Source organism: Macaca fascicularis, chromosome 4 (assembly GCF_037993035.2).
Source record: "Macaca fascicularis isolate 582-1 chromosome 4, T2T-MFA8v1.1".
Classification (NCBI taxonomy): domain Eukaryota; kingdom Metazoa; phylum Chordata; class Mammalia; order Primates; family Cercopithecidae; genus Macaca; species Macaca fascicularis.
In genome coordinates, this window is record NC_088378.1 from 10,725,391 (window position 1) to 10,739,245 (window position 13,855).

At 43.1% G+C, this 13,855-nt stretch overlaps 1 protein-coding gene across 5 annotated transcripts in view; it reads left to right on the forward strand.

Moving 5' to 3' along the window:
• The first annotated feature begins 232 nt into the window (after positions 1–232).
• SLC22A2 (solute carrier family 22 member 2) overlaps positions 233–13,855 on the forward strand; it is a 53,915-nt gene continuing 40,292 nt past the window's right edge. For all 5 annotated transcript variants that reach the window (XM_065543188.2, XM_065543187.2, XM_005551501.4 and 2 more), the window contains exons 1-6: positions 233–710; positions 2,348–2,451; positions 8,329–8,483; positions 9,644–9,812; positions 11,733–11,847; positions 13,304–13,410. In XM_065543188.2, the coding sequence (XP_065399260.1) occupies positions 297–710; positions 2,348–2,451; positions 8,329–8,483; positions 9,644–9,812; positions 11,733–11,847; positions 13,304–13,410 (1,064 nt within the window). In that variant the 5' untranslated portion in view covers positions 233–296. The remainder of the gene's footprint in view (positions 711–2,347; positions 2,452–8,328; positions 8,484–9,643; positions 9,813–11,732; positions 11,848–13,303; positions 13,411–13,855) is intronic.

The following is a 13,855-nucleotide window of genomic DNA, read 5'->3' on the forward strand; positions in this document are numbered from 1 at the left end:
TGCTGGCGTGGAGCACCGACAAGCCTGTGGAGAACCTGTTAACAATAAACACGACAGGCATCCTGGGAGTGAGCTCAGGGCATTTGGGAAGTGCAGAAGGACATGCACCCTCCCTGGAGGGGTGCACCTTTGAAGTCAGCTGGACCAAGGAAAGGCCTGCCCTGAAGGCTGGTCACTTGCAGAGGTAAACTCCCCTCTTTGACTTCTGGCCAGGGTTTGTGCTGAGCTGGCTGCAGCTGCTCTCAGCCTCGCTCCAAGCAGGTCGGGCAGCCTTCGGTCTGCCTGCCTGCAGGATCATGACCACCACCGTGGACGATGCCCTGGAGCATGGAGGGGAGTTCCACTTTTTCCAGAAGCAAATGTTTTTCCTCTTATCTCTGCTCTCGGTTGCCTTCACGCCCATCTACGTGGGCATCGTCTTCCTGGGCTTCACCCCTGACCACCGCTGCCGGAGCCCCGGAGTGGCCGAGTTGAGTCTGCGCTGTGGCTGGAGTCCTGCAGAGGAGCTGAACTACACGGTGCCGGGCCCAGGACCTGGGGGCGAGGCCTCCGCAAGACAGTGCAGGCGCTACGAGGTGGACTGGAACCAGAGCACCCTCAGCTGCGCGGACCCCCTGGCCAGCCTGGACACCAACAGGAGCCGCCTGCCACTGGGCCCCTGCCGGGACGGCTGGTTGTACGAGACGCCTGGCTCCTCCATCGTCACCGAGGTAAGAAAGTGAGCTCAGGGCTCAGATGGAGAAGCAAATGGTGGAGCTGTTCTCAAGGAAGCAACCAGCGAAGGCCCGGCTCTTATAAACCCTGCCTGGACATGCTCTTTGGCTTCCATGTATCTTACAAAATTCTATTTCCAAATGAAAACATGCAGCTTCTAATTTGTCTGGAGAATAACTGTTAAAATGTCCTCAGATGCTGACAATAATGATTCTAGTTTGTGCATGTTCCTGCAGTAAGAAACAGGCAAAAGTGTATTAGGACCCCTAGAAATGTTGCCAAGATAGGGAATCTTGTGGATTCTCCTCTTTTTCTGGAAGCCTTACCTCCCTCTCTATTCTTCCATCACACAGATGCCCACACACACCCGAAAGCCTGTGGAACTCAGCTGAACTGTGCCTGACTGTGTGATGGGATGTGCTTTTCTCTCGATGCCTATTTTTTCTCTTTAATTTCCTCAGAGTGTTCATATAAAATCATTTAGGGCTGGAGATCATGCTGTGCCACTATTATTTTGTTAAAAACTGCAGATGACATCAAAAGCTATTTGTGAAACCTCGTTCCAATAAATATACTAGAAAAAAAGACAAAAAAAATGGAGCTTGCTTTTACTGAAAGCAAAGCAAAATAGGGGAATTAGTTTATGATGAAAATACTGAGAGAACCAGTTGCCTAGTTTAATTTAAAATGACTGCTTGGATGATGGGAAGATATTCTGTATGAACAGATGGGTAGGTAGAGTCTAATTTGAAGGGTCTAAAGTGGTCAGATAGTTACAGGAAACGTGGCCGCTCATGGGCTTCACACCACGTAACTCCCCGAGGCTCTCTCGCATGGCCAATCTCAATCCTTCCTACAGAGACGAGGAAACTGAGGCCCCAAGCAGAGAAAAGTTTTTACCCCAGGCCACACAGTGAGTGACTTAGCAGAGTTAGCCCTAGAAGACAGGTCTCCTGACCTGGTCCAGCACCTGCTCCACCCAACCACCTCCTCTTATTCCAAATAAGAGCAAATGCAGCAGCCTTCAGCAGTCACTCCTAATCCCCTTGTACTAAACAGACAACAGGGAGATGTTAAATGGCCCGACCTCCTGGTACCTGCATTGTATCACGTCCACACACCTATCTGCATGTGCATTGAAATCAGAAAGAAAAAAATAAATTTGTCTATAAGTAGAGTAAGTACCCAATTTCAGCTGATTTAGCCAATGCTATAGTTTTAGCTTAATGACAAATTGCCAGATGGAAGAGCAAGCCTTTTTGTTGTGTAAAGAAAACTGAGGCTGGGCATAGTGTCTCACGCCTATAATGCCAGCATTCTGGGAGGCTGAGGTGTGAGGATCACTTGAGCCCAGGAGGTCGAGGCTGCAGTGAGCCATGATCACCACTGTACTCCAGCATGGGTGACAGAGCAAGACCCTGTCTCACAAAAAAAAAAAAAAAAAAAAAAAAGAGAGAGAAGAAGAAGAAGAAAATTGACATGATCAAGAAACAGTGGCTTATTGCCACTTAATTACACAGTTCAATTCAAGGAATATTTAATGAGTACCCTAGCTGAGTTATGTACAACAGAATCCTAATGGGATTTCATTTCCTTTCTCTCCCAACTTGGAACACATCTCCCCTGCTGGCAGTTTAACCTGGTATGTGCCAACTCCTGGATGTTGGACCTATTCCAGTCATCGGTGAATGTAGGATTCTTTATCGGTTCTATGAGCATCGGCTACATAGCAGACAGGTAGGTTGAATCACCTGTGGTGGAATTTAAACAATCCCAAAGGTTTGGAGAACATTCGTATGCACCTGCCCCTGCTTGCATCCCATCCTTCCCAGGCACACAGACCACAGTCTCCTGGCCTTCCTGCTGGTGTTTTTACAATCTTAAATTTCTTCTGCCGCTTGGATAACCATGACCAATGTCTTTATTTTCAAATTATCCGGGGTCATAGATGTTTCAACATTACACAGCAAGTCTTGCATGTGGGCTATGCAGAAGCTTAAAGTCCGAAGGGAGAGTAACAGATGATCTCATCCCTTTTGTAATTCCCAATTCGTTTTTTTGGCCTCATCACCATCCACCTAGCCATCAGCCTTCAGGACCTCTGAGCTCAATCCTATCCTCTGCTTGTCTCACATATGCTGGGAGCCCCCAGCACCAGGCCTGATGTAGAATCTCCCTAATACCCGTGGGATTGCAAGAGTCCTGAATTGGGTTCCTGGGGCCACATGTGACTATATGTGTGGAACCTATAACTTAAAGACAGGGAAACAGGGTCTGTCTTCAACAAGAGGGGTAAATGTCCACCTCTGCAATGTCATTGTCCCTGGAGAGATGACAAGAGGCCTCTCTGATGAGTCTGTGTCTTCAGCATGGCAGTGTTTGTACGAATCAAGCTATTGCCGTAGCTCTTACTTATCCAGCATTTTGGAATCCCACACTCACTGTCCTGCAAGTTTCTTACAACACGCAGCTTTGCTCTCTTGATGACCAATGAGACATTTTTAGAAGTCCTCAAAAGGAAAAGGAACCAAAAAGTTTGCTTCACAGTTGATAAGCACTTCAGATAACTTGGCCATCAGGGCTAATTATTTAATATTCATGACACTGTTTATTGAGTGTTTTCCGGGACCAGGCACTGTGTTCAATATTGTGAGTGATAGTATTCCTCTTAATCAGCAGTCACCTAGTGAGATAGTGATACATACATATTATTATATATAACACACAAACATATAATTATATCTAGATATAAATACATAATTATGAATTTACATGTAAAATATAAATATAAAACTGAAATAAATGGTAAAGTAAGTGTATTTTATGCTTGTTGCCCTTCCATGCCACCCCCAACTACATCTATGATATAATCCAAACCTAAGTATAATGTTAAATGCAAGTGGAACATTTTCTCTGATTGTATTATATTGTTAGGCTGAATTAAAACTTGCAAATGTGTTAAAGATTAATGATGATGGCTTAATATATCACACCCCCAAGGCACATGCACTTCACAGGGGCCAAGGGCCTACCTGGCAGCAGAAGAGAAGAGGGATAAAAGCGGAGGAGCGGGCCACGTGCACCTCATCCATCACCCACGGTTAATTGTCTTCTCAGCTGCCCTGGCAAGGCTCTTCCTGGGGCTTTCTGCGAGAGGCTTGCAAGGTGAAAGGGAAGGTCATTTGTTTTTATTTTTATTGCCACAGAATTGAGGATGATTCTTTAAAGATGACCCATTAAGTCAGGAGAGACACATTAACAAGGGGAGGTCCGGAGTCCATCGCACCCCTGGGCAGCTCTGGCCCTGCAGGCGTTTGCTCTCTGCACTCGCTCCTCCACCATCAGGTAGAGGTGCTAACACTCATTCCCTGGCAGGCTGTGAGTAAACAGGTGACTCAATCTTTAACCCTTGCTCAGTGGGTTAAGAAATTAGTTAATTATTCTTGTCCCACTCAACAAGTAGGAGATTGGTGATAAATCCCTACTGACAGTGCATTCCAGAGTTATAAGCCCTGGTCAATTATCCACCTTCTTAGATGATCTCATTATTTTGTACCTATTGTTGAAATCTCCTCTGTCAAGGTAAATACTCGTTATTCTTCCCCCAGAGGCCGTCTCCATGCCTTGACTTCTTTTTCTTACACCGCCTTAAGCTTGGCTGGTCATTGGCCTTCTTCTGTTCTGTGCCTGCCCGCAGGAGTGAGAAGCCTAGCCTTAAGCAATGAGAAAGCTATTAGGTTTTTGTATAGTTAATGCCTACAATTTTCAGATTTTATCCAATGGGACAAGAATGTCATGGATCCCCAGTGTATTCACAGATTAAGCCAACATTAAAACACATTGTCTTCCATGAATAATTAAAAAAAACCAGTAAGGCATTATGAAAAGATTGTAAGTAAGACTAATATACCTATAACTTCCTAACCCATGATTTTGAGTATCACCTGAGACAGAAAAGCAATTCCTCACCAATTCCGTGTTGTTTTTATTCTCATGAGCAATAATTATAAGTGCTATTTTTTTATTTTTTATTTTTATTTTTTGAGACAGAGTCTTGCTCTGTCACCCAGGCTGGAGTGCAGTGGTGCAATCTCAGCTCACTGCAACCTCTGCCTCCTGGGTTCAAGCAATTCTCCTGCCTCAGGCTCCCGAGTAGCTGGGATTGCAGGTGCCTACCACCACGCCCAGCTAATTTTTGTAGTAGAGACAGGGTTTCACCATGTTGGCCAGGTTGATCTCGAACTCCTGACCTTAGGTGATCTGCCCACCTCAGCCTCCCAAAGTGCTGGGATTACATGCATGAGCACTGCGCCTGGCCATAAGTGCTGTATTTAGTGTGGCATGCTTGTAAATGCTTAACAACGGTCATCTGGGAGGGAAAGTCCCAGTTTGTAGTGCTTATTGATTTCTCTGGTGTAAATATACCCACTGTGGTTCACTTAAGCCTACAAAAATGACATCATGGGAGACAGAGTTGGCTAGAAGTGTGCACCATTACACAGCATTTCCACCATGCAGATACAGTAGATGTAAATAACCTCACAAGCATAGATGGCCGAATATAGTAAAATCATTGGAAAGTGATGTTTTGCATATTACACTTGTTTTCAATATAATTTAATTATAAATGTATATAATTTAATTTTTAATAATGATTATGCTGACAATTAGCTTGCAAATTTTCCAGAAGTCTGATCATTAGCTCTCAAGAGCCAGCACCTTACTTTTCTATGTTGTGATGGAACTAGATCAAAGTGAGCTAGGAGGAGAGACTCTGGAGGCACGGCTTGGACACCAGACCAAATTGAGGACTAGCTAAAACAGATCCCAGGCAGGAGCAGCTTTGCATAGACATGCCCACCAGTGTACCATGTCAGTTTACTATTGTCATGGCAACATGGCAATCACCATCCCCTTTTAATGGCAATGACTTTACCACCCAGAAGTTACCACCCTTTTCCTAGAAATTTCTGTATAAGCCATCCCTTAATTTGCATATAATTAAAAGTGGATTGCATATAACTAAATTTATAATTTAAACTATAATTAAAATTTATAATGTAAATTAATTTGCATATAATTAAAAATAAATATGAGTACAGAATAGCCTCCTCTGAGCTGCTATTCCAGGCACACTGCCTATGGAATATCCCTGCTTCACAAGGAGCAGAGGTGCTGCTGCTATACATTGCAGCTTCAATAAAAATTGCTATTTAACAACACCAGCTTGCCCTTTAATTCTTTCCTGGGCAAATCCAAGAACCCTCCCGGGCTAAGCCCCAATTTTGGTGGCTGCCTGTCCTGCATCGAAAGCAGAATTAAAGTCCCAGTGGGTTGCAGTCAAACTTAGCCAACTATATGTGATCTTCCAAAACAAGTTCACCACTGATTACTGTGTGCCAGTCACTTTATTGGGCATCCTCATTTGTTATATTTCATTTAGGATCACAAGATTTTTTAAAGTAGATTTCATGATCCATAATTTACAATGGGTGAAGAAACTGAGGCTCCGTGTAATTAATGCACTGCTTCCCAAATGTTAAGGTGCATATAAATCTCCTGGGGATCTTGCTAAAATTCAGATTCTGATCCAGCAGATCTGGGTGGGCCTGAAATTCTGTATTTCTAACCAGCCCCCGGGTGATGCTGTTCCCAAGCCCATGCTAATAGTCCTCAGCCACGTTCTGAGTAGCAAGTAGCTAAAAGACTTACCAAGCCAGCAGTATGGGGAGTCCACCCTTCCTCTCCTGTTTCATCTGATTGTTTTTCGTTTAACCATTTAAATAGCCCTGCTGAGGGGTAGGAGGAGTCTCAAATCTCTATCCCAGATTCCCCAAATGTATTCTAGCCATGCCTTACTGTCGTTTTAAGTAGCATTGCTTCCCTATGTGGAACATGTTCCCAGTGAAGTTTTTCCACATCATGGATATGATTTTCTGGCTCTGAGTTTCAAATGATGAATATTCCCTCTCATCACCTAAAAGATTTTGTCTATCTACATGGAGCACTACTGTGGTATTCTATTGTGTGCCTGGAGCAGTTTTGGAAGTTGAAGTACCACCATTTGAGTCAATGTTTATAGATTATATACTCTTTGAGGGTAAAGGAAGGGGTTTGGGTAGGAGAATGTGGGAAGAAAAGCTAAAAAATTAAGTTGAGATGTGACTTTGGAAGGCTTTGAATTAGAGGCCAAGAGGTTGTATATTTACAGTGGGGAACCATTGACTGAGAATTAAGAAATTACATGGTTACCTAGGTGATGGGTTGATAGGCACACCAAACCACCATGGCACACATTTACCTATGTAACAAACCTGCACATCCTGCACATGTACCCCAGAACTAAAAATAAAAATTTTTTAAAAACGAAATTACATGGTCAAGACAGAGTTTTAAGACTTATGAAATTTACTAGTTAACACTAATTACCAATGTGACTGCTTAACCTTTAAATTTCATATTTAAAATGTTACTGTTCCAAAATAATTATTAATAATGTGGATTATTTTGAAATGGTTAGTATTTGACACCTTCACTAGAATATAGTTGCATAATAATAAAGGCATCCATTAAACAATGTTTATCCACCATTAAAATGAGCAATCCTAATAACAAAAAGCTGTCCTTCCAATTGAAGTGGAAAAACAAAGATTAAACAAACATTGTTTTCTATGAAGAATTTTTTAAAATATCCACTAAGGGGATTAGGGTGTCTTTTACAAGAAAACTAGGACATGGTGAAAATAACAGTACAGGGCCCCAAGTCAACTCTCTGAGCTGAGCCAGCTTTGCAAACAGAAGGAAGAAAGGAAGGAAGGGGTCAGAGGCAGGCTATGTGCCAAGCTCCTTACCTGTAACATCTCACTTAATCCTTTTTTCAGCTGGGTCAGATGGGTCTTTTCCAGATGAAGACATTGAACATGGTTGAATAGGTTGCCCAACATCATAGTAAGTAGGAAGGTCATGATTAAACCCAGGTTGCCAATTGTTTTCCTCTATTCTGTGTACTGGGACAACTTTCCAAATCCCTAAACTGAAGAAACCTACATCTCCCAAATCTGATGTGTGGAACCTGTCTTCCCAGCGTGCTCCAAACAGAGGCCGTCATAGGATAGTAACATGTGTGGCACCAAAGACCATTTTCACAAAGCCTAAAAGCAGTGTTGAAAAAGAAAGGGGGGAAATACTGAACACTGAATTTTGTTTTCAAAGCAAAAACATTCTTGGGTGGATAATTGGTTGAAACTGTTAGTGCAAAGGCAGCAGCTCACATGACGATGTAAGACCTAGATAGGACCATAGGATATTCAGCACGGGATGGCCTGGAAGAATTACTCTTTCCCTGAATACCTACCACAGTGTGGGACTGAGAAAGTACTTGAACCTGGGGTGAATGGGGCTTATCCTGCTGAAAACTTACACATAGTGTCCTGATGAAAAGTGCTACATGGACCTGGAGTCACAGATTCCCTTTGTGGCTATCAGTCTGTGCCTCCTGAATTCACAAAATTAACTTCTGATTTTGTTTAGATTTCCATAACTTCCATGCATTTTCATGGACTCTTCGCAAATCAAAATTAATTTGATTCCCTCTCTTTGTTTTTCTTCCTGCAGGTTTGGCCGTAAGCTCTGCCTCCTAACTACAATCCTCATAAATGCTGCATCTGGAGTTCTCATGGCCATTTCCCCAACCTATACATGGATGTTAATTTTTCGCTTAATCCAAGGACTGGTCAGCAAAGCAAGCTGGTTAATAGGCTTCATCCTGAGTAAGAATGTTTGTGCTTGCAGCTGTGAGAACAAAGCCACCTCGCTGCCAAAATAGAGTCAGGTGCGGGGGTGGCATGCAGAAAAAGGGACATAGCTTCAAGACAATATTGCGAGGTTTTTTTATTTCTATATCAAAAGAATTTCTAAAAGCATATCAACTCATTCAGCATTCTTCCTTATAAAGAGAAAAATGAAGGCCGAAAGGGTAAACATAATGACACCCAGATTCTTATATAACTTTTTTGGAATTTTTGTTTTCTGTACCCTGGAGTATTGGGTAGAAAGAAAATCCATCCAACCAGACCTATTCATAAATAAGATTCAATGATGAGAGACATAGTCAATTTATAAAGGACTTTAATACTTTGCAAAAATCTATTCTAGTAAACTACAATTACCCTCAACTTACACACACGGAAACTGAAAACACAAGTACTGTAGTCAACCCGGGTTACTCAGCCAGCCATTTATAGGACCAGGAATACAACTTATATCCTATTCCTTAGTAGCCAGAGTTACAGTTAAGTTCCATATACTATAAGAGAATATTTGACTTCTAACAGCATAGCATCTTTATAGCAATATTCTCACTATGGCTGATACCAATGGGTTGAACCACCAGCTTGTAAAATTCCCTAGCATGTAAACCCAGTTCCTGCAACCCAGCACTAGCTGATTCCAGCCCTCTGCTAAGGTACCAAGCCATTTATGCAAATAAACAAATAGGACTTGCAAGATAAATGTTAAACCCATGAAAGAGAACAAGTTATACTCAGGTGTTCATTTAAATAAAAATCATCAACAGTCTAAATTTAATGTTTGATTTATTTGTTCAGGTCTTGAGTTACTACTCTAGGTCAAAATCTTGCATGTATCTGAAATACAATTGCATCATCGAAATTATAAATCAAATGTGTTTGCTTATGTTGGCAGGCCTTTCATCTTATCTCCAATGGGACTGTTAGATTTATTAATTAGTAAAATAGCAATAGTTATAACAAAATAAAAACCAAAAAACACTTAAAAATATTCAGAGAGTTGTATAGAATATTCTCAAATTTGTCTATATTTTTGAGGTTGGCGTTCTAGTTTCCTGATAGCTGGACAGTCAACTCATTATTGTATTGAATTACACTAACCATTTGAATTATCTCTGCAGTTACAGAATTTGTTGGGCGGAGCTATCGGAGAACAGTGGGGATTTTTTACCAAGCTGCCTTTACAGTTGGGCTCCTGATGCTAGCTGGTGTGGCTTACGCACTTCCTCACTGGAGGTGGTTGCAGTTCACAGTTACTCTGCCCAACTTCTGCTTCTTGCTCTATTACTGGTAAGTCCATTTGGAATAAAAAGGAAAGAAATCAAAGTATTTTATTTTGCTAAAAAGGTTACCTTCCTTAATGCACACTGTCTTTCTGATTCTGAGATTGCTTTCACTCTCCAGACCCATTTCACAAAGAGCCCAATTCCATGTTTCAGGAATAAAAATCATCAGCTTCACCTGTCTCTCCCTCTGTAAATCAAATGTCCTTTCTCTCTGGGCTTAAAGTTTTTATGACCTGGATCTTACATTTCCACATGATTTATCTGGTGTTTAAATTAGCTTCTGGCAGCTGTGGTACAATTTGGGCAGTAGGCCCTTTGAAGAGACTGAAAATATCACTAGTACGATTCTCTCCCTCCTCAGAGGAAACTTTAGGGTGGAGAAAGCAGAGCATGGCACTTGTGTCACCATTTCCCAATACTCATGCTCAAGGCAGACATCTCCAGTGAATAACAGTGTTCTTCATCCCAGATAAGGCCAACACGACACTCCAGACAGAGCATACCAATCAATCAGAGTTACCCAGGCAAGTAAAATATATTTGTCATCTCTGCCCAAGGGAAACGCATGGGAAATACCAGAAACTATTAGAAACCCCTAATGTGAGAGTATGTGAAATAAAGCAAAGGAGATACTGGATTATCAGACCAAATCTCTCTCCCATGCCACAACCCATTTATGTAGTTCCTCCTGGATTTACCTACTTGTTCTTCCCATGGCTGTCTTGTCTGAGAATTAAACATCTCAACTCTTTCCAGGACGCCTGTTTCTTATCCAAAAGCCAATAAAACTCTCTGTCTTACCAGCTCAGACTGCATTGACAAAATGCCATGGACCGGGTATTTAAAAACATATTGCCCATAGTTCTGGAGGCTGGGAAGTCTAAGATCCAGGTGCTGGCAGATTTGTTCCTAATGGGAGCCCACTTCCTGGCTTGCAGACATCCCACTTGTGGGCCCCCACATGGTGGAGAAAAAATAACACTCTAGTCTTTCTTCCTCTTCTTATAAGGACATCTGGGGGCCCCACTCTCCAGACCTCAGCTGAACTTAATTACCTCCCAAAGGCCCAACTCCAAATTGCACACTGTGGGTGAGGGCATTAGTGCATGAACTTCAGGGTGGACAGAGACATTCAGTCCATTACACCCTGAGAGTGACCCTTCCTGCTCTCTCCATTACACTTCCACAAAAACATCCATTCCAAATTCCTTTTAAGCCCTGCCTCTCAGAGCAGCTTCTCTCCCAGAGTGGTGATCCCAACTGGGGCCTTCCTACATTTACACCGTAACTGCCACAACAGCGGCCCTATCGCCTCCTTTCTCCAGTTTCTCCTCCCCCTGAACCTCCACCCTGAACTCATTCACCCTGAACTCAGCTGCTCAGAGTTCCCTCCAGACACAGGGTCAATGGTTCTAGTCTTGCTCAAAAACCTGCAAGAGCTCCCCAAGCCCTGCTACATCAAGCTCAGACTATAAAGTCTGGCTTTTCAGTTATCTCACCATCCGACCTCAAATGCTTATCTCATTCCTTTGGGAAATTGAGGATAATACATATACATACTTGCTCCCCATCCCTACAATGGTTTGCATACTCCAGCATCTAGTCCTTGACCCCTCTGCCAGTTCTCAGGCCTTTGCAAAGCCCAGGACCACCCTGAGGGACCTGCCTCTCCTCCTTGCAACAGGAGCTGGATGTTCAGTGGCACCCTGCTTTGCAGCTTGCTTCCTGTGTTTCTGCTTAGAAATCCCTGAGGAGGGATTTAGCATTTGAGGGAGGAAAGAATCACATATGCCCCTACACGAGTATTATTTTCTTTGGAGATCCAACTGTATTAACATCCTCAGAGAAATCTGATTATTAAAAAATGGGGGATGGGGTAAGGAGGATTCAGTAAGATTTGCCCTCTGCTCACCTTGTACCCTAGGTGCATACCTGAGTCTCCCAGGTGGCTGATCTCCCAGAATAAGAATGCTGAAGCCATGAGAATCTTTAAGCACATCGCAAAGAAAAATGGAAAATCTCTACCTGCCTCCCTTCAGGTGAGCCAGGGCCTTAGGTATCAAATCAAGGGACGGAGAAAAGGGAGGCTCTGGTAAGATTCATGCACGCCAGTGATCTCAGCGGGGAACCATGGAAGCGCCCACCCCCTTGCATTTTGGCTTACCTGTAGCGGAATGCAATAGAGAATTTTATGTAGTAGGATTTGTGGTTCTGTGGGAGAATATTTCAAACAGATGGAAAACATCAAACTAAAACAGAACCAGAAATCATTTAAAGGTCAGCTGAGTAGCTTCTGTCTTGTGCAACTTACACCTTCACCAGTCTCCTATGCCCAGGTGCCCAGCACCCCCTCATCTGCATATTCACCATCCTCAGGTCAGATTCTTAGATCAGTAAAGCAGTTCTTTAAACACACATGATTTCTTAGAATGTTAAACACTTTGGATAGAAATTGCCAAGCTAATTTTTGTATTTTTGGTAGAGACAAAGTTTCGCCATGTTGGCTAGACTCGAACTCTTGACCTCAGGTGATTCACCCACCTCGGCCTCTCAAAATGCTGGGATTACAGGCATGAGCCATCACACCAGGCTCCAAAGCTTTTAAGCAATCCCCTGCCTTCTTAAACAGAATCCAGTTACAGAGGTGTTCGTTACCTGTGTTTATTGTTTGCCTTTAGTAGATCTCACCACGTTGACCTCAAACCTTTTCATTCCACAGGGGGTAGAAAAGAGAAGATTAAGCTTATTAGAAAATAGGCCAGGTATGATGGCTCACGCCTGTAATGCCATCACTTTGGGAGGTGTAGACAAGTAGATCACCTGAGGTTGGGAGCTCGAGACCAACCTGGCCAACATGGCGAAATCCCATCTCTACTAAACGTACAAAAATTGGTCGGGTGCAGTGGCTCATGCCTGCAATCCCAGCACTTTGAGAGGCTGAGGCGGGCGGATCACTATGTCAGGAGTTCGAGACCAGCCTGGCCAACATGGTGAAACCCTGTCTCTACTAAAAATACAAAAATGAGCTGGGCGTGGTGGCAGGTGCCTGTAATCCCAGCTACTCAAGAGGGTGAGGCAGAAGAATTGCTTGAACCCAGGAGGCAGAAGTTGCAGTGAGCCAAGATCACGCCACTGTACTCCAGCCTGGGCAATAGAGCAAGACTCTGTCTCGGGGAAAAAAAAAATAGCTGGGCGTTGTGGCGCATTCGTGTAATCCCAGCTACTCGGGAGGCTGTGGCAGAGGATTGCTTGAACCCAGGAGGTGGAGGTTGCAGTGAGCCGAGATTGCGCCACTGAACTCTAGCCCGGGCAAGAGGCACCGTCTCAAAAAAAAAAAAAGAAAGATGAAATGAGACACAGTATGGAGAGTGCTGGCTGTAGTGCTGGGCATGAGATGGGTGCTCAGGATGGGTAAGGAATTACTGTTATTCCCTATGTGACCCAGTGACACTAGCATTAAATATACAAAGCCATCCTTTCTATTCCTTTTCTTAGCGCCTGAGACTTGAAGAGGAAACTGGCAAGAAACTGAATCCTTCATTTCTTGACTTGGTCAGAACTCCTCAGATAAGGAAACATACTTTGATATTGATGTACAACTGGTAAGGAATATTTTTCACTTTGAAATGCCTCCAAATTCTTTTAATCACAATCATTCATATTAAGGAAGGAAAGAAAACAGGACTTCATCCCAGTATTAACGCCAACGGCGGGCAGAAATGTGGCTTGTGTCTGGTAGGTTTTCCTGACCGTGTTTTTCTCGGGCAAATATTAAGATCGGCATAGTCCCCAAGCACAGATCAAAGCAATGGCAACCTCGGCTTCACACTGGAATCATCTGGGAGCTTACAAAGTACCAAAGCTAAAACCCCCGGAAATGCTGATTTAATTGTTCTAAGGTAGGGCTTGGAAACCAGTTTTTTAATACTCCAGGTGATTCTAATGCATAGCCCAAATAGAGAACTATTGGTATAACTTAATTGGTGATGAATGTAGATCTCTATTGTAGCACAGAGCTGGCAAAAAAAAAAAAAGTGTGGGTGGGAT